This window comes from Schistocerca gregaria, chromosome 2 (genome assembly GCF_023897955.1).
Source record: "Schistocerca gregaria isolate iqSchGreg1 chromosome 2, iqSchGreg1.2, whole genome shotgun sequence".
NCBI lineage: Eukaryota > Metazoa > Arthropoda > Insecta > Orthoptera > Acrididae > Schistocerca > Schistocerca gregaria.
In genome coordinates, this window is record NC_064921.1 from 205,680,058 (window position 1) to 205,702,049 (window position 21,992).

Sequence of the window (21,992 nt, forward strand, 5' to 3'; positions counted from 1 at the left end):
CCTCTGTGTGTTCAGTCCATGTTACCTGACAATCAGTATTCATCACAAAAAGATTTGTATTTGTCACACAATGTCTAGATTTATCAATTATCATCTATGCTTAAAGTGATAGAATGGTTTTCCCTTTTTATTGTAAATTGCATATTGTTGTTGATGTTCATTGTTAATTTAATACATACTGCCCAGTCATAAAAAGTCCTTGAGGATTTCTTTTGCTTTCTCCAATAAGAGTTCTGTTGTTTTGTTTGTGACTATGATGTTGCTATCATCACCAAAGAGAACTTTCCTCCATGTCTTATACTTTGTGGAAAGTTACTGGTATATACTAAGAACAGAAGTGGACCCAGATAACAAACCTGAGGATTGTCTGACAATTGTTTTACTAAAAATTTGTCATCGGCAGTGGTGTGAGCTGCCTCCATCTTTCTCATTTGTTTTCCCTATAAGACAGGAACCAACTGTTTACTGTTCCTCTAACACCTAGTGCCTCTAGCTTGTTTAGTAAAATTTTGGGGTAAACTGTGTCAGAAGCCTTGGAGAAGTCCAAGGCTATGCATGTAACATGGTCATCTTTTTCAAGAGCTTAAAATGCCACATTTGTGAACTGTTGAATGGCTCGTATTGTATTGCTCCCACTTTTTAAAACAAACTGCGCTCTGTTGAAAAGGTTGTTTAGTCTTTCCTGATTGATTCATTTATTTTTGAGAATGAAGACTGTTGTGAAACTGGCCCATGGCTTTCATTACTCTCAGCATTTCCTTACTTTAGTAAGGGCACAAGTCTAATTTTGAAGACGTTGGTGTTCCTTTTCGCCTTCTTCATTTACTGCATTTTTATATTTTCTTCTTTCATCTATTAAATTCAATATCCCTTCTGTTACCCAACGATTTCTATAAGCCCTCGTCTTTTTATTTACTTGATCCTCTGCGGCCCTCACCATTTTATCTCTCAAAGCTACCCATTCTTCTTCTACTGTATTTCTTTTCCCGTCAATCTATCCGTAATGCACTCACTGAAACTCCCTACAACGTCTGGTTCTTTCAGTTTATCCAGATCCCATCTCCTTAAATTCCCAGCTTTTTGCGGTTTCTTCAGTTTTTATCTACAGTTCTTAACCAATAAATTGTGGTCAGAGTCCACATCTGCCCCTGGAAATGTCTTACAATTTAAAACCTGGTTCCTAAACCTCTGTCTTACCATTATATAATATATCTGAAATTTTCCAGTGTCTCCAGGCCTCTTCCATGTATACAACCTCCTTTCATGATTCTTAAAACAAGCGTTAGCTATGATTAAGTTATGCTCTGCACAAAATTATACCAGGTGGCATTTTACTCCCAGTCCATATTCCTTTCGCTATTATTGAATTCCAGTCCCCCATGACTATTAAATTTTCATTTTCCTTAACTATCTGAATAACTTCTTTAATCACTTCATACTTTTCTTCAACCTCTTCATTATCTGCGGAGCTAGTTGGCATATAAACTTGTACTACTTAGTAGGCGTGGGCTTTGTGTCTATCTTGGCTACAATAATGTGTTCACTATGCTGTTCATACTAGCTTACCCGCGCTCCTATTTTTTTTATTCATTATTAAACCTACTCTGGCTTTACCCCTATTTGATTTTGTATTTATAACCCAGTATTCACCTGACTGGAAGTCGTCTTCCTCCTGCAACCGAACTTCACTAATTCCCACTTTATCTAGCTTTAACCTATCAATTTCCCTTTTTAAATTTTTTAATCTACTTGCCCGTTTAAGGAATCTGACATTCCACACTCCGATCCCGAGAATGCCTGTTTTGTTTCTCCTGATAATGATGTCCTCCTGAGTGGTCCCCACCTGGAGATCCAAATGGGGGACTCTTTTACCTCCGGACTATTTTACCTAAGAAGACATTGTCAATGTTTAACCATACAGCATACCCACGGGAAAAATTACGGCTGTAGTTTCCCCTTGCTTTCAGCTGTTCACAGTACCAGTGCAGCAAGGCCATATTGGTTAATGTTACAAGTCCGTATCAGCCAATCATCCAGACTGTTGCCGCTGCAGCTACTGAAAAGGCTGCTGCCTCTCTTCTGGAACCACACGTTTGTCTGGCCTCCAAAAAGAGACATCTCCTTTGTGGTTGCACTCACAGTACGGTATATATATAACTGAGGCATGCAAGCCTCCCTCCAACGGCAAGCTCCATGGTTGATGGGGTCAACCAACGTAAGCAAGGGAAATTCCTCTGACTTACGGGGTTCATCAAGGATCCGTCTTAGGTCTGCAGTTGTTCCTTATAGATGGGTGTTCCTTATAGATGTAAATGATCTTTCATCTAATATACAACAGAGTTAGCTCTTTTCGTGTCTGGCACTATTATTGTAATTAATTCACACACACACACACACACACACTGCAACAGAAGAAATTGATAATAATGCTCTTAAGGATGTTATTGAATAATTTTGTGCTAATACCCTCAATGTAAGTTTCAAAAAGACTCAATATATTCAGTTCTACTCATATAGAGGCACAGCACCAGTGATAAGTGTAAAGTGTAACACATGCTGGAAACATCAAAATTTGTAGGTGTCCATATTGATGTGAATTTTAACTGGAAAAAAACATATTTTTGGACCTTATAAACCAGCATAGTTCAGTCACATTTGCACTTACACTCATTGCAAATTTTGGGGAGAGACAAATCAGTGAGTTTTCATATTTTCATTCAATAGTGTCATAAGGAATTATGTTCCGGGATAACTGAGTTTTAAGAAAGAAAGTGTTAATTGATCAGAAACACTTATAAGAATATATGGTTCTCACCCACGATCATCTTGTAGACATCTGGGACTGAAAGTGTTTCTCCTTGACAACCCCTATTCTGTAGAACAACTTCCAGTTCTGTAATGAGTAAAAGGTAGTGGGTAGGGAGTTATTATTTCAAAACAGTACTGAAACAAGTGTAACATGAATGTAAAATAACTCATTCCACATCATTTTGATTAATGATACAGATGATCAAAGGAACATGAAACTAACTCGACGTATTAAGGTGATAATGTTGGTGGTCGACATTCTTTCCTGGACTCGTGTTAATTTGTTGGAGAAAGTGTCCACATTATCTCAAAGTAACTAGTACACACACAGATTAATTGATTAATTTTTTTATAAAAGTCTAAATTTATTTGTTCGTTGCTTACTATTTCAAAATATTTTACTTAAGTAATTTTGATCATATCTCTAGGTTTAAAAGTGGGTCACGTCACTTATAAATATGATTCCCCATCCATTAACGTAGTTCTGCAACATGCCAAAACATCATGCCTGTTACTCCCTAGATGACCTCTAGCTAAGCAGACCTGAATCTTATGATATAGTCCGGTATTGGGCTGAAAAATAGACAACTCCAGACACGAAAAAGGAAGTAAGTACATTATCTCAGTACCAGTGTTCTGTAATGTATACCACTGTGCTGTTCAGAGACTGTAATTCAACTTAAAGCTGTTATAATCCATTTTTAACAGACTGTTCCTTTTGGAGGTGAATAAATAATTCTGAGGAAATGTTTGTGGTATTTATGTGTTCTGGTGTGGTACATTATACATACTGAAGACATTTCTTAACTATTTGAAATACTTTTAAGAGAGGGCACTTAGCTCTCACGATTCATTGTAAGAGAGGCCTACTACTCATACCTGAGACAAAAGGGCATTGCAACTGTTTGTAGTTTGGATTCTCCCTCAAGTGATTCATTATGTAAATGACGCCTGTTTTCAGCGGACATCGCAAGTACACCATACTGTGAGATCCAGTTAACAAAGGAGAAGCAAAAAGCCTTCATTTACGCAGTGAAAAATCATTACTGGTACCAGATGTACTTGGATGATTTACCTGTTTGGGGTGAGTAACTTTACTGGGTTTTACTCAGTTAAATATGTGTGACACTAAGTACTTTTCACAGTTAACATGTGTGTGAGAAATTTCCAAATTATCGATTTGACGTTATTTTCAAAATTTGAAAGCTGGAAAAGAACATAAACTGACTGGGAGATAATAAATTAAAAGAACAATTATAACAGAGCCCATAAAAACAAAAAAGGAATAATATTTTAGATTTTGATCTTCTGATACTGATGGCTTCTTTATTGGAAGAAAGATGCATATATATTAAATGTTTACGAAATACATAGGAAAGCAAAAGTCAGTCATCTGCTAAGAAACACACAGGGTACATATGTGTTGTTGTTGTGGTCTTCAGTCCTGAGACTGGTTTGATGCAGCTCTCCATGCTACCCTATTCTGTGCAAGCTTCATCATCTCCCGGTACTTACTGCGACCTACATCCTTCTGAATCTGCTTAGTGTATTCATCTCTCCGTCTCCCTCTACGATTTTTACCCTCCACGCTGTTGTCTAATGCTAAATTTGTGATCCCTTGATGCCTCAGAACATGTCCTACTAAGTGGTCCCTTCTTTTTGTCAAGTTGTGCCACGAACTCCGCTTCTCCCCAATTCTATTCAATACTTCATCATTAGTTATGTGATCTACCCATCTAATCTTCAGCATTCTCCTGTAGCACCACATATCGAAAGCTTCTATTCTCTTCTTGTCCAAACTATTTATCGTCCATGTTTCGCTTCCATACATAGCTACAATCCATACAAATACTTTCAGAAACGCCTTCCTGACACTTAAATCTATACTCGATGTTAACAAATTTCTCTTCTTCAGAAACGCTTTCCTTGCCATTGCCAGTCTACATTTTATATCCTCTCTACTTCGACCATCATCAGTTATTTAGCTTCCCAAATAGCAAAACTCCTTTACTACTTTGTGTCTCATTTCCTAATCTAATTCCCTCAGCATCACCCGACTTAATTAGACTACATTCCATTATCCTCGTTTTGCTTTTGTAGAGGTTCATCTTATATCCTCCTTTCAAGACACTGTCCATTCCGTTCAACTGCTCTTCCAAGTCCTTTGCTGTCTCTGATAGAATTACAATGTCATCGGCGAACCTCAAGGTTTTATTTCTTCTCCATAGATTTTAATACGAACTCCAAATTTTTCTTTTGTTTATTTTACTGCTTGCTCAATATGCCGATTGAATAACATCGGGGAGAGGCTACAACCCTGTCTCACTCCCTTCCCAAGCACTGCTTCCCTTTCATGCCCCTTGACTCTTACAACTGCCATCTGGTTTCTGTACATATTGTGAATAGCATTTCGCTCCCTGTATTTTACCCCTCACACCTTTAGAATTTGGAAGAGAGTATTCCAGTCAACATTGTCAAAAGCTTTCTCTAAGTCTACAAATGATAGCAATGTAGGTTTGCCTTCTTTTAATCTTTCTTCTAAGATAAGTCCTAAGGTCAGTATTGCCTAACATGTTCCAATATTTCTACGGAATCCAAACTGATCTTCCCCGAGGTTGGCTTCTACCACTTTTTCCATTTATCTGTAAAGAATTCATGTTTGTATTTTGCAGCTGTGACTTATTAAACTGATAGTTAGGCAATTTTCACATCTGTCAACACCTGCTTTCTTTGGGATTGGAATTATTAATTCTTCTTGAAGTCTGAGTGTATCTTGCCTGTCTCATACATCTTGCTTACCAGATGGTAGAATTTTGTCAGGACTGGCTCTCCCAAGGCCGTCAGTAGTTCTAATGTAATGTTGTCTACTCCCGGGGCCTTGTTTCGACTCAGGTCTTTCAGTGCTCTGTCAAACTCTTCACGCAGTATCGTATCTCCCATTTCATCTTCATCTACATACTCTTCCATTTCCATAATATTGTCCTCAAGTACACCGCCCTTGTGTAGACCCTCTATATACTCTGCTTTCCCTTCTTTGCTTAGAACTGGGTTTCGATCTGAGCTCTTGTATGAATATCAAGTGGTTCTCATTTTTCCAAAGGTCTCTTTAATTTTCCTGTAGGCAGTATCTGTCTTACCTGTATGAGATAAGCCCCTACATCCTTACATTTGTCTTCTAGCCATCCCTGCTTAACCATTTTGCACTTCCTGTCGATCTCATTTTTGATGCGTTTGTATTCCTTTTTGCTGCTTCATTTACTGCATTTTTATATCTTCTCCTTTCATCAATTAAATTCAATATATCTTCTGTTACTCAATGATTGCTACTAGTCCTCGTCTTTTTACCTACTTGATCCTCTGCTGCCTTCACTACTTCATCCCTCAGAGCTACCCATTCTTCTTCTACTGTACTTCTTTTCCCCATTCCTGTCAATTGTTTCCTTATTCTCTCCCTAAAACTCTGTACAACCTCTGGTTTAGTCAGTTTATCCAGGTCCCATCTCCTTAAATACCCACCTTTTTGCAGTTTCTTCAGTTTTAATCTACAGTTCATAACACAATAGATTGTGGTCAGAGTCCACATCTGCCCCTGGAAGTGTCTTACAATTTAAAACCTGGTTCCTAAATCTGTGTCTTACCATTATATAATCTATCTGATACCATCTAGTATCCACATGTCACCATTAAACTGATTGAAAATGAGTAGCTGCAGAACAGTTGTCAACCGTAAAGGAAAATTTCTTATGTTTCCAGCTGTGCCAGACGGTTAAAATGCAATGAGTTTGAATATGTATGGAAAGCCCAGTAATCGTTCTTACTTGGTCAGAGGCTCATGGCATTTTATTGCATTTTTCAATAGCTGAATTCAACTTCCTTACATGTCTTCCATTAATATTCCAGACTTTCTTTGTATGTTCCCACTCCTTTGTCTTCCTCTTTAATATTTCTAACATACTTTTTTAAATTTTTATGTTGATGTTCTTTATTTAATTCCCTCTACTTACATTTTTTGTTTCCTTACTGTCACTTTGTTTCTGATTTCTTTCTTCATGACATAATACTTTTTTAGTGTTACTACTAGTGGTGGTGGTGGTTGTTGTTGCACAAGGGATTTTTGTGTGTAATGTGTTCAGTCAGTCTGTTCAACCTGATGTCCTCATAAGTAGCTCAGATCTGTGCCAAAATGAATAGACACAGAAATCTGGATGGAAAATGCAACTGCATGTGTTTTGGTGCCATTTCAGTCAAACTGTTTCAGAAAACACATCACACAATACAAGACTTTATACACTCAATTTTTTAATGAAATTGTACTGTACAATAGAACCACTTTAATCCGTCTCCTATGGGGCAGGAGCATGGTTGGAATGCAGAAAATGTTGGATGATCAGAGGAACACTCATTGAGCCATAACAACGCAATCCAATTTATTTTTAACTGTCCCATGTGAAAACAGTAACAAAATGGAAAGAAAACATCACATGCCAAAAAATCTTACACTAAAGTGAAATATATAGTAGTGCCTGTACTCTGAATTACATATATATCTTACTGTAGGATATTGTTACTGTACTGACATGCAAGTGATCTGCACTTGTCTAAAACATGAGAAATCATATGGTAAGAAAGTCCTGTTCTTAAGCAGGACAAAAAAGTCTGTAACATTCTGTTTGCTTAGCAGATGACAACCTTGATTTTTCTGCATTGTTCCAGCATTTCCTAATCCAAAAAATTTCTATTGAGGTAGACAGAGATTTGTTCAGTGTATTGAAGGGCTATATCAGATGCATTTCTAGCATCTGTATCCGATGCTTGATGTGCAGGTTCATTGTCCTCGCTGTCACTGTCACCTTTCTTGTTCTCATTGGTTTTTCAAGTTACAGAATAAATGAGTTTGCCGTCAGTTAACTCTGTTCCCATTGTGCTGTCTGCGTCAGCTGTACTCCCCCCAGGGGAGTTAAAACTCTTTTGTGAGTATGTTCTTGGCACACACAGGTCCCTGCCCATGCAGTACTCCTTCCTTTTGTGTGCTGCATGTCTGTCGTCGTATTATTCTTTCTCCCACCTTCAGGACAAGGTGTTGGGTAAAATTAGGTAACTGAAGCTTATGAAAGTATTGTTTTTGCGTTTCTTTCCTTTATTGTTCTGACTCCTCCTGTCGTTCCTCTGCTTTGGTATTTGAGGTCCCCATTTGTGTCTTTCTTCCTCCATGTGTCTGTATGAAGACCAGCTTACACGTTTGATGCCTAAAGGGTGACTGGGTAATGTATGACTCACAGCACATGGGTCGACAGGTAGGGCTCGTACACACCTCCTGGTAAAGACCAGGCCCAGGGAGGGGTGATTGCCTGAGCTGTTACCTTCAAAATTGCCAAATGGTCCGTCCTTCTGTCTAGAGTTTGGTAGGTGTGACCTGAAGGTGGGCATGCTTCCCTTCGTGCCGCCCCCCCCCCCCCCCCCCCCCCCCCAGAAAGGAGTGCACTGTTGAGATGCTGGCAGTCGTGGGGTTCACCTGCGATGAGTACATAAACTCCATGTAATAAATGGAAATTGAAAGAGTCCAAGGACCCAAGGAATCTTTCAGTTGCACCCTGCTGTCTCATGGTATCTCGCTCAGGAGGTGGTCAGAACCTTTATACAGTGAACCTGTTTGTCATTCAGAAAGATGTGGACATAATTGCAGGCCCACTAAAGTTCAGCAGTTGCTTAAGCAATGGATCTTTGCATCTAGAGGCAAACAGTACCTTTCAACCTCTGCAACTACTTAAAGCTATGCTCCTCCATGATCCCCCGGTTCGTGTAGAGGCTCATCAAACACTGAATTCTTCACATGATGTTATATAACCTTGGCTGCTTTATGGGACTTATGAGATATACAACATTAACTCTATGATCAGGTTCTAAAAAGGATTGATGCAGAATTCGCGTCAAGCTGCACCCTTTTCTTAATATTTGTTTGAGTGGAGCTCCCATCGAAAATCACAGTTGGCTATTAAGCCCTCAACATCAGTTCCTAAATACTGAACCCGATGCATTGTTACCAATGTCAGCGTTATAACCATACTCTCATGTCCTGTAAAAATACAGTCAAATGCGTAACTTGCTGCAAAGATGTTTATGGGGGAGATTTCCTGCCTCCTCATAACTGCATCAGCTGCAGTGGTAACCATATTGCTTCAGCCAGCAACTGACATGTGTACCTTGATGAGCGAGCTGTTCAGTAGGTCTGGGTGAAGGAAAACGTACCCATCAATGTTGCTTGCAAAGTGTTAGCTAGGTGAAAGCCTTCGATACCACTATCTGGCAGTTACAGAACTGTTGTTGCTACGTCAAGGCCCATGAAAGATATGGCCAGGCAGGCCTGCAACCTTCAATTCAATGCTACCATTGTGAAATTGCATAGTGCTGAGGTGACATCCTCACCTCCACCCACTACAAATGCTCATTCTGCCAAAGAACCTTTGCCCACACTGGTGAAGTCATTTGTGTCACAAACAGGAGACTGGAGTCTTAAAAAGGAATACTCCCAAAATAACTTTTTGTGCCACTGAAGTCGGTAATTGTCAGACAAATGCAAAGCTACTAAGAAGTCCAACAAAGACGAACTTTTTTCCCCTTCTCCAACTCGGAGATCCTTTACAACAGTAACTCCACACGGCACCTCTGTCCGGTTGACCTCCATTGCACTGGTATGAATGGCCAACTGATTCTCCATCCTAGAGGCAGTTGACCTACCCAGGGAGGTTATTGCTACGTCTGATGAAATAATGGAACAGGACCCTCCAACCTCATAACCCTGCAGCAGTACGCAAATGAAATCTGGCACTCAGCAGCTACCGAAGTAAGTGCCCCTTATAAGAGAGATATCTCCTATCATCTAATATGGCTGTTCTGCAATGGAACATTCGGGGCAACACATCACACAGGGTGGGGTTAGAGTTGCTATTGTAATCGTAATATGTAGTTGCTTTATGCCTCCAAGAAATGAGATTACACACTCAAGACTGCTTTGTCCTCCTAGTACGTTACAACCTTCTTACCGAGAAAGGAACTCCAGCTCATGGGGGAGTCATGATGATCATTGGAGCTGACATCTATAGCCAAACAATTTCATTGAGCACTTAGCTACAAGTTGTTGCTATCCTCTTTTCTTTCTCCAGTTACACCTTCTGTCTTTGTAAATACATACTGTCATACTCTGATCTCACCAGGGCAGATGTACTGCGACTTACTGCAACTTACCTCTCAGCTCCCTCAACCCTTCCTGCTTCCTGGCGACTTAAACACCCACCATCCCATTTTGGGGATATCTGAAATCCTGCCCAAGAGGCTCTCTCTTGGCATGTATTCTCAGCCACCTTACTCCACTGTTGAACCCACATTTCTTTCAGTATACACACACACTTTCTTGCACATGGATCTCTCACTCTGTACTGTACAACTTGTCCAGTGTTGAGAGTAGTCCATCCTTTCAGACACATACTCGAGTGACACATACTTGAGTGACCCATGCGTAATTCACCTGCTAACTCATGTCGCATTTGTGCACAAGGATCAACTGGCAGCTTTGTAAAGCTGAGTGGAGGCTCTACTCTTCACTGGCAAACCATCGCTGAACATTATTTCCATAATGATCGGGTAGAGTACCTTATGAATGTTATCCTTACTGCCACAGAATGTTCCACTCCCCCGAACAGCTTCCCTACTGAGACATGTCCCAGTCCTTTGGTAGACAGAGGAATGCCACGAAGTGGTTCATGTGTGGAGATGTGCTCTCCGTGTCTTTGAATGGCATCACAGAACTATGTTCATCATAAACAGTTGCACGCAAAGTGTTGTCACATTATTAGAGATAGCAAAAAAGCTAGTTGGATTTCTTTTACTGATTTGTTTAACTGTTTTGCTCCGTCTTCTGCTATTTGGAGTAACCCAAGTAGAATATCTGGAAACAAGCTACATCTCCCGATTCCTGGTCTGATTGTACCAATTGATGTCATTGTGAACCCTGTCAATGTTTTCAACACCTTGCCTAGGGTCAATACTTTGAAGAGATCTCAAGTTCTGTCCATTACTGTTCCACCTTCCTACCTCGTAAACGAACTGAGGAGGCTTGGGAGATATCTTTCCCCTCTCAGAATCACGAATGCTAAAATACTGTTTTTACTATGAAGGAACTAGACCATGCTTTAATCTCATCATGATCTTCCACTACAGGACCAGATGCTACTTACATTCAGGTGTTGCAACACCTATCTCTTGATTGCAAGCACTTTTCCTTCGTAAATATAATCACATCTGGACAGACGGTGCATTTCCTAGTCACTGATGTGAAGCCACTGTAAATCCCACACCAAACCTGGTAAGGACAAACATCTTCCATACTGCCACTGACCAGTTTCCCTGACCAGCAGTGTCTGCAAGGGGATGGAACGCATGATCAATCATTGGCTGGTATGATGGCTTGAGTCTCGGAATTTGCTAACAGATGCATAATGTGGATTTTGTAAGCACTGCTCTGCAGTTGAACATCTCGTCACTCTGTCAACCCACATCATGAACAATTTTGTATGGAAATGTCAGTCTGTTCCTGCAATACATATATGTAGCTTATGAGGTTGCTTGCTTCATTTTATTCAGGACATTTTAAAAGACCAGGTGTTCAATGTATATGTGAGGTTGGCTTTGTTGAACACTTTTATTCCGGAGAACGGGATACCTTAGGGCTCTGTGCTGAGCGTAGTTCTATTTTGCTACAGCAATTAATCCTATCATGGACTCTCCTCTCCTAATCATCTCAGCCTCTCTTTTTGTCAATGACTTTGCGATCTACTGCAGTCTTCAATGGACCTGTTTATTTGAGCAACGACTTCAGTGATGTCTCAACTGTCTTTACTTGTGGAGTATGCGCAATAGCGTCCATTTTTCACTGAAAAATCTATTTGAACTTTGGTGGCATAAGGAGTTTCTTCCACTACCCTTACATCGTGGTCCTGTTGCTCTTCCATTTGTCGGAACACTAAAATTCTTGAGCTCACATTCAGTAGGAAACTCTGTTGGTCCTCCCACATGTCTTATCTGGCAGCATGCTGTACCTGGTCTCTAAATATCCTGTGTGTTTTAAACATTGTTTTATAGGGAGTGGATTGGAAAGTTCTCTTTTGCTTGTACCAATCCTTTGTCTGATCGAACATGGACTATGGGTGTCTTGTTCATGCGTCTGCATGACCGTCTACTTTACACAGTCTCAACACAATCCAATGTAGAGGCATAAGTTTGGCCTCTGGAGCTTTCTACACCACCTCAGTTATGAATGTCTGCAGACACTGACAAACTATCGCTTTCATACTGGCATGATGTTACGCTCAGCATATATGCGTGCTGCCTATTCTCTGTGCCCAACTGTCCATCTTACACGCCCTTTTTCAATCACTCACTTGACCACCACTAAGGGGTAAGTGCAGCTTCTCTGCCTCCTGGAGTTTGCATTTGTATACTGCTTTAGAAGCTTAACGTTACATTACTTGCCATGTTCGCGATAGGTGAAAGCCCTACCCTGGCTTTGTGCAGATGTGTGCACCGATCTCAGACTTAGTTCGCTTCCCAAGGAAACTTCTCCAGATTTGACCTATTGCTGTAAGTTTCTCAGACTTTGCATGCAACTTGGAAACATCACCTTCTTGTACACTGATGGTTCTAAGATGGACCTTGGTGTCAGATGTGCCTTTGCCATCGACAACAAACATCTTGGATACCGGATTGTAGACCAGAGCATGATTTTTACTGCAGAGCTTTCTGTCCTCTGTCAGGCCACCCAGTACATACGGTGATACAGCCTTATCAATTGTGTATTAAGTTCTGGTTCAGTTAGTGGTCTCCAGAGCCTTTGTGTACAATACACATACCATCCTTAGTACAACGAATCCACAAATGCCTCCACTTAATCTTTGATGATGAAGCCAACGTAAGGTTTATGTGGGTCCCTGCTCATGTTGGAATGTTGGGGAATGGAGCTGTTGATGATCCTGCCAAGGTTGCAGTCTATCTAGGCCTTTTAGCTGTTCTGTCCATTCAGATGATATCTGTATTGCTGTACTAAGGAATATTGTGTCCCTCTGGCATGAACAATGGTCTTCTCTGTATGGGAAGAAAACTCTGCGAAATTAAACACCTCCCGATAACTTGGACGACTTCCTCTCACCTCTCTCATCACGAGGAGATGCTTTTAGCTTGGCTGTACATAGAGCAATGTCATTTCAGTCACCATCATCTGTTAAGTGGAGATGCCTTCGCCACTCTGTGCTCACTGCAACCAGCCATTGACAGTGCACCATTTTCTGACCCAATGCAGATTTTATGACTGTTTATGTTTCAATGTATGTTTGCCATCTGGATTATCAGTTACATGAATTGTAGGTGGCATTCTATTTTTATTCATTGTAGTAAAATAGCAAAGAAAATTTAATTTTCAACCATTTGAGCAACCTCTTCAAAGGGGAAGTGATCATTTTTAGCTGTCTCTCTACCCTGATTAGGCCCTGAGTATTATAGACTTCAATTTCTTCATCCAATAATTGACTGTCTCAAGTTATGACCAACTACTAATGATCCATTCACTTATGTCACTGGGCTAAACATAAGATTGTACAGCATATATTTAATTGGTGTCATAATTTCTGCATGCACGGGAACACACATTGATTAAGTTAGAAACAAGTATTAAAACTGATCGAACTATTGCACCTAGCCACAAGCAACTGCCTGCTGATTCCATATTGCATATGATGCGTCATGGAAAAGTTCTGATCTGAATGTAGCAGCAACCTGTATATGCAAACAAACACTGGAAATGGGATGGTTGGGCTTGGCAGGGAGTCAGATCATCAGAGATTGGATTTGTGAGGTTCTACTGTATTGTTTACTTTCTAACGTTTCATATGTCATTTAACATATTATGTTGGCACTTTTTAATGTGTTGCGTAAGTAGTCGTGTATTCAAGAGAACAAGAATTGGCAAGGACAAGATCGTATCCAGTGAAAGGCAGGTGTAGGTGAAGACAGCTACCCCCCAGCGGAATCATTAACCTATCCCCTAGCCCACCAAACATAGATGTTTCATTGCTGTGTCAATTTGAAGAAGGCAAGAGGCCAGAACATGGTGTAATGTGTCATTTGTTGTGAAGTCTCACCTATTTCAGCATTGACTTTGAGGCTAGCATGAGTTGTCCTCAGTCCCTCTCCCAGGTTGTGGGTATGCTGTTAGCATAAGGTGCTTCAGATACATGAAAAAGGAGATGGAGACTCTCCTTCAAACTTCAGCATTTCCAGAAAATGTTAAAAGGTGGCCTCTACTGTTAGTGTGTTTATTGTGAAAATCTAAGAATAATAAGTAGATAATAATATGATTTTATGAAACTGTTCCTACTGTTGATATTAGACTCTTTAGTTAACTATACACTTAAAGTAGATTTTCTCATGTTACATTTTGTGAACTAAGTAAGGTCTTTAATGGTGTAGAATGTATAGAAGTACTTGACTTTTGTACTTTTATATTGGAGACAACTGTCTAAAACTTATAAAATGATGTCTGATGAGCTGCAAGCAAAGTGTTTGCGTAGTTAACAGAAAGACTTGATGTAGACCTAGTTAGTGTAGCTGTTTCACAGGAATCTTTGTTGAGATCTTATAAGCTTATCATAGTGATTCATAACTGGCCCTCATTTATAAGATCTAACACAGTATTATGTGCAGATTACACAACCTTCCTTTACTGTATTAAGTTTTATTGAGGAAACAGTTGCCTTAGAATCATACTTGTCTATAGTGAATGGGTTGGTACTTCATGAAAACACCTGCAGTTGATCTTTAATTAAGTTCTTAAATTTCTTTCTTGTCTTTATTTCTGTGAAGGTGTTAGCTGTATATCTAGAATATAGCAGTAATTGAGACAACGTGAAAATATATTAGAAGTAAGATGCGTGGAGTAATTGATTTCATAGGGTTACTTAAGAATTTTTCCCCTCCCCCATGAACCATGGACCTTGCCGTTGGTGGGGAGACTTGCGTGCCTCAGCGATACAGATAGCTGTACCGTAGGTGCAACCACAACCGAGGGGTATCTGTTGAGAGACCAGACAAATGCGTGGTTCCTGAAGAGGGGCAGCAGTCTTTTTAGTAGCTGCAGGGGCAACAGTCTGGATGATTGACTGATCTGGCCTTGTAACACTAACCAAAACTGCCTTGCTGTGCTGGTACTGCGAACGGTTGAAAGCAAAGGGAAACTACAGCTGTAATTTTTCCCGAGAGCATGCAGATGTACTGTATGGTTAATGATGATGGCATCCTCTTGGGTAAAATATTTTGGAGGTAAAATAGTCCCCCATTCGGATCTCCGGGCAGGGGACTAGTCAAGAGGACGTCGTTATCGGAGCGTGAAATGTCAGATCCCTTAAACGGGCTGGTAGGTTAGAAAATTTAAATAGGGAAATGGGTAGGTTAACGTTAGATATAGTGGGAATTAGTGAAGTTCTGTGGAAGGAGGAACAAGACTTCTGGTCAGGTGAATACAGGGTTATAAATACAAAGTCATATAGGGGCAACGCAGGAGCAGGTTTAATGTTGTTGTTGTTGTTGTTGTTGTTGTTGTTGTTGTTGTTGTCTTCAGTCCTGAGACTGGTTTGATGCAGCTCTCCATGCTACTCTATCCTGTGCAAGCTGCTTCATCTCCCAGTACCTACTGCAACCTACATCCTTCTGAATCTGCTTAGTGTACCCATCTCTCGGTCTCCCTCTACGATTTTTACCCTCCATGCTGCCCTCCAACGCTAAATTTGTGATCCCTTGATGCCTTAAAACATGTCCTACCAACCGATCCCTTCTTCTAGTCAAGTTGTGCCACAAACTTCTCTTCTCCCCAATCCTATTCAATACCTCCTCATTAGTTACGTGATCTATCCACCTTATCTTCAGTATTCTTCTGTAGCACCACATTTCGAAAGCTTCTATTCTCTTCTTGTCCAAACTAGTTATCGTCCATGTTTCACTTCCATACATGGCTACACTCCAAACAAATACTTTCAGAAATGACTTCCTGACACTTAAATCTATATTCGATGTTAACAAATTTCTCTTCTTCAGAAACACTTTCCTTCCCATTGCCAGTCTGCATTTTATATCCTCTCTACTTCGACCATCATCAGTTATTTTACTTCCTAAATAGCAAAACTCCTTTACTACTTTAAGTGTCTTATTTCCTAATCTAATTCCCTCAGAATCACCCGACATAATTCGACTACATTCCATTATCCTCGTTTTGCTTTTGTTGATGTTCATCTTATATCCTCCTTTCAAGACACTGTCCATTCCATTCAACTGCTCTTCCAAGTCCTTTGCCGTCTCTGACAGAATTACAATGTCATCGGCGAACCTCAAAGTTTTTACTTCGTCTCCATGAATTTTAATACCTACTCCAAATTTTTCTTTTGTTTCCTTTACTGCTTGCTCAATATACAGATTGAATAACATCGGGGAGAGGCTACAACCCTGTCTCACTCCTTTCCCAACCACTACTTCCCTTTCATGCCCCTCGACTCTTATGACTGCCATCTGGTTTCTGTACAAATTGTAAATAGCCTTTCGCTCCCTGTATTTTACCCCTGCCACCTTTAGAATTTGAAAAAGAGTATTCCAGTCAACATTGTCAAAAGCTTTCTCTAAGTCTACAAATGCTAGAAACGTAGGTTTGCCTTTTCTTAATCTTTCTTCTAAGGTAAGTCGTAAGGTTAGTATTGCCTCATGTGTTCCAACATTTCGACGGAATCCAAACTGATCCTCCCCGAGGTCCGCATCTACCAGTTTTTCCATTCGTCTGTAAAGAATTCGCGTTAGTATTTTGCAGCTGTGACTTATTAAACTGATAGTTCGGTAATTTTCACATCTGTCAGAACCTGCCTTCTTTGGGATTGGAATTATTATATTCTTCTTGAAGTCTGAGGGTATTTCGCCTGTCTCATACATCTTGCTCACCAGCTGGTAGAGTTTTGTCATGACTGGTTCTCCCAAGGCCGTCAGTAGTTCTAATGGAATGTTGTCTACTCCGGGGGCCTTCTTTCGACTCAGGTATTTCAGTCTCTGTCAAACTCTTCACGCAGTATCGTATCTCCCATTTCGTCTTCATCTACATCCTCTTCCATTTCCATAATATTGTCCTCAAGTACATCACCCTTGTATAAACCTTCTATATACTCCTTCCACCTTTCTGCCTTCCCTTCTTTGCTTAGAACTGGGTTGCCATCTGAGCTCTTGATATTCATACACGTGGTTCTCTTCTCTCCAAAGGTCTCTTTAATTTTCCTGTAGGCAGTATCTATCTTACCCCTAGTGAGATAAGCTTCTACATCCTTACATTTGTCCTCTAGCCATCCCTGTTTAGCCATTTTGCACTTCCTGTTGATCTCATTTTTTAGACGTTTGTATTCCTTTTTGCCTGCTTCATTTACTGCATTTTTATATTTTCTCCTTTCATCAATTAAATTCAATATTTCTTCTGTTACCCAAGGATTTCTAGCAGCCCTCATCTTTTTACCTACTTTATCCTCTGCTGCCTTCACTACTTCATCCCTCAGAGCTACCCATTCTTCTTCTACTGTATTTCTTTCCCCTATTCCTGTCAGTTGTTCCCTTATGCTCTCCCTGAAACTCTGTACAACCTCTGGTTCTTTCAGTTTATCCAGGTCCCATCTCCTTAATTTCCCACATTTATGCAGTTTCTTCAGTTTTAATCTACAGGTCATATCCAATAGATTGTGGTCGGAGTCCACATCTGCCCCTGGAAATGTCTTACAACTTAAAACCTGGTTTCTAAATCTCTGTCTTACCATTATATAATCTATTTGATACCTTTTAGTATCTCCAGGGTTCTTCCACGTATACAACCTTCTTTCATGATTCTTAAACCAAGTGTTAGCTATGATTAAGTTGTGCTCTGTGCAAAATTCTACTAGGCGGCTTCCTCTTTCATTTCTTAGCCCCAACCCATATTCACCTACTATGTTTCCTTCTCTCCCTTTTCCTACACTCGAATTCCAGTCACCCATTACTATTAAATTTTCGTCTCCCTTCACTATCTGAATAATTTCTTTTATTTCATCATACATTTCTTCAATTTCTTCATCATCTGCAGAGCTAGTTGGCATATAAATTTGTACTACTGTAGTAGGTGTGGGCTTCGTATCTATCTTGGCCACAATAATGCGTTCACTATGCTGTTTGTAGTAGCTTACCCGCACTCCTATTTTGCTATTCATTATTTAACCTACTCCTGCATTACCCCTGTTTGATTTTGTGTTTATAACCCTGTAGTCACCTGACCAGAAGTCTTGTTCCTCCTGCCACCGAACTTCACTAATTCCCACTATATCTAACTTTAACCTGTCCATTTCCCTTTTTAAATTTTCTAACCTACCTGCCCGATTAAGGGATCTGACATTCCACACTCCGATCCGTAGGACGCCAGTTTTCTTTCTCTTGATAACGACATCCTCTTGAGTAGTCCCCGCCCGGAGATCCGAATGGGGGACTATTTTACCTCCGGAATATTTTACCCAAGAGGATGCCATCATCATTTAATCATACAGTAAAGCTGCATGTCCTCGGGAAAAATTACGGCTGTAGTTTCCCCTTGCTTTCAGCCGTTCGCAGTACCAGCACAGGAAGGCCGTTTTGGTTAATGTTGCAAGGCCAGATCAGTCAATCATCCAGACTGTTGCCCCTGCAACTACTGAAAAGGCTGCTGCCCCTCTTCAGGAACCACACGTTTGTCTGGCCTCTCAACAGATACCCCTCCGTTGTGGTTGCACCTACGGTACGGCCATCTGTATCGCTGAGGCACGCAAGCCTCCCCACCAACGGCAAGGTCCATGGTTCATGGGGGGGGCAGGTTTAATAATGAATAAAAAAAATAGGAAATGTGGGTAAGCTACTACAAACAGCAGAGTGAACGCATTATTGTGGCCAAGACACACACGAAGCCCATGCCTACTACAGTAGTACAAGTTTATATGCCAACTAGCTCTGCAGATGATGAGGAAATTGATGAAATGTATGATGAAATAAAAGAAATTATTCAGACAGTGAAGGGAAACGAAAATTTAATAGTCATATGTGACTGGAATTCGGTAGTAGAAAAAGGGAGAGAAGGAAACGTAGTAGGTGAATATGGATTGGTGGTAAGAAATGAAAGAGGAAGCCGCCTGGTGTAATTTTGCACAGAGCAAAACTTAATCATAGTCGACACTTGGTTCAAGAATCATGAAAGATGGTTGTATACATGGAAGAAGCCTGGAGATACTGATAGATTTCAGATAGATTATATAATGGTAAGACAGAGGGGTTTTTAAATTGTAAGACATTCCAGGGGCAGATGTGGACTCTGACCACAATCTATTGGTTATGAACTGTAGACTAATACTGAAGAAACTGCAAAAAGGTGGGAATTTAAGGAGATGTGACCTGGATAAACTGACTAAACCAGAGGTTGTACAGAGTTTCAGGGAGAGCGTAAGGGAACAAATTGCAGAAATGGGGGAAAGATATGCAGTAGAAGAATGCGTAGCTTTGCGGGATGAAGTAGTGAAGGCAGCACAGGATCAAGTAGGTAAAAAGACGAGGGCTAGTATAAATCCTTGAGTAACAGAAGATATATTGAATTTAATTGATGAAAGGAGAAGATATAAAGATGCAATAAATGAAGCAGGCAAAAAGGAATACAAACGTCTCAAAAATGAGATCGACAGGAAGTGCAAAATGACTAAGCAGAGATGGCTAGAGGATAAATGTAAGGATGTAGGATACAGGTAAGACAGATACTGCCTACAGGAAAAGTAAAGAGACCTTTGGAAAAATGAGAACCACTTGATATTCATACAAGAGCTCAGATCGAAACCCAGTTCTAAGCAAAGAAGGGAAAGCAGAAAGGTGGAAGGAGTATGTAGAGGGTCTATACAAGGGTGGTGTACTAGAGGACAATATTATGGAAATGGAAGAGTATGTAGATGAAGATGAAATGGGAGATATGATACTGTGTGAAGAGTTTGACAGAGCACTGAAATACCTGAGTCGAAACAAGGCCCCGGGAGTAGACAACATTACATTAGAACTACTGACGGCCTTGGGAGAGCCATTCCTGACAAAACTCTACCATCTGGTGAGCAAGATGTATGAGACAGGCGAAATACCCTCAGACTTCAAGAAGAATATAATAATTCCAATCCCAAAGAAAGCAGGTGTTGACAGATGTGAAAATTACCAAACTATGAGTCACTGCTGCAAAATACTAACACGAATTCTTTACAGACGAATGGAAAAACTAGTAGAAGCCGACCTTGGGGAAGATCAGTTTGGATTCCGTAGAAATATTGGAACACGTGAGGCAATATTAACTGTGCGGCTTATCTTAGAAGCTAGATTAAGGAAAGGCAAACCTACGTTTCTAGCATTTGTAGACTTAGAGAAAGCTTTTGACAATGTTGACTGGAATACTCTTTTCAATTCTGCTGGTGGCAGGGGTAATATATAGGGAGTGTAAGGCTATTTACAATTTGTATAGAAACCAAATGACAGTTATAAGAGTTGAGGGGCATGAAAGGGAGTAAGACAGGGTTGTAGCCTCTCCCTGGTGTTATTCAATCTGTATATTGAGCAAGCAGTGAAGGAAACAAAAGAAAACTTCGGAGTAGGTATTAAAATCCATGGAGAAAATTTAAAAACTTTGAGGTTCGCCGATGACATTGTAATTCTGTCAGTGACAGCAAAGGACTGGGAAAAGCAGTTGAACGGAAAGGATAGTGTCTTGAAGGGAGGATATAAGATGAACATCAACAAAAGCAAAATGAGGATAATGGAATGTAGTCGAATTAAATCGGGTGATGCTCCCGGAATTAGATTAGGAAATGAGACACTTAAAGTGGTAAAGGAATTCTGCTATTTGGGGAGCAAAATAACTGATGATGGTCGAAGTAGGGAGGATAAAAAATGTAGACTGGCAATGGCAAGGAAAGTGTTTCTGAAGAAGAGAAATTTGTTAACATCGAGTATAGATTTAAGTGTCAGGAAGCCGTTTCTGATAGTATTTGTATGGAGTGTAGCCATGTATGGAAGTGAAACATGGACGCTAAATAGTTTAGACAGAAAGAGAATAGAAGATTTCGAAATGTGGTGCTACAGAAGAATGCTTAAGATTAACTGGGTAGATCACATAACTAATGATGAAGTATTGAATAGAATTGGGGAGAAGCGGAGTTCGTGGCACAACTTGACAAAAAGAAGGGACCACTTAGTAGGACATGTTCTGAGGCATCAAGGGATCACAAATTTAGCATTAGACGACAGCGTGGAGGGTAAAAATCGTAGAGGGAGACGGAGAGATGAATACACTAAGCAGATTCAGAAGGATTTAGTTTGCAGTAGGTACTGGGAGATGAAGAAGCTTGCACGGATAGAGTAGCATGGAGAGCTGTATCAAACCAGTCTGAGAACTGAAGACCACAACAACAACACACTTAAGAATTGCCTCTGAAATCTGTGTTGGAACATTTAATTTTACTTTTTCCCTTAAAGTCATCATGTCATGTGGTAATCTAGTGAGTTAGCTGCTTTTATATTCTTGTCATCTTGTTGTTATGGGAGAAAGCCACCAAAATAAATACTGGGTCTTCATTCAAAGCTTACTGAAATCCTTCATTTATGAGAATAGCTTGTTTAATGTATGGGTTAAATAACATCCCTGCTAGGCTATAAACCTGTCTCTCTCCCTTCTCAAGTGATGCTTCTGCTACATTTTGGTATTGTCCGTATTTATTGGCAGTGGGATAAAAATACCAAAAATAAAACCCTGGATCGTCAATTGTAACTTTTAATGAGTATCATTACTTCACATCCATTTTGTTCACTTTTCCTAGATTCTGAATCGGGTTTCTGTTCCTGCGTTATTCTTTATTAGATTTTTCAAAACTGACTCTTCCTCCTGTTAGAGTAATAGCAAATTTAAAATTAAATCAAGATATTAATTTTTTATTCGTTTATTAATGGGACCTGTTCATGTCATTATTGTTGTGGCTGTCATTAAACACGACTGTAATTTTGCATATTGTCATCATGAACAGTTTTGAGACACAAAATATGTTCTGAAT

General features: G+C 40.1%; 1 protein-coding gene across 1 annotated transcript in view; it reads left to right on the plus strand.

Annotated features, from left to right (window-relative positions):
• LOC126336699 (transmembrane 9 superfamily member 3) overlaps positions 1-21,992 on the plus strand; it is a 104,768-nt gene that overhangs the window by 10,997 nt on the left and 71,779 nt on the right. Inside the window, exon 3 of the mRNA XM_050000654.1 lies at positions 3,770-3,892. Coding sequence (XP_049856611.1) covers positions 3,770-3,892 — 123 coding nt within the window. The remainder of the gene's footprint in view (positions 1-3,769; positions 3,893-21,992) is intronic.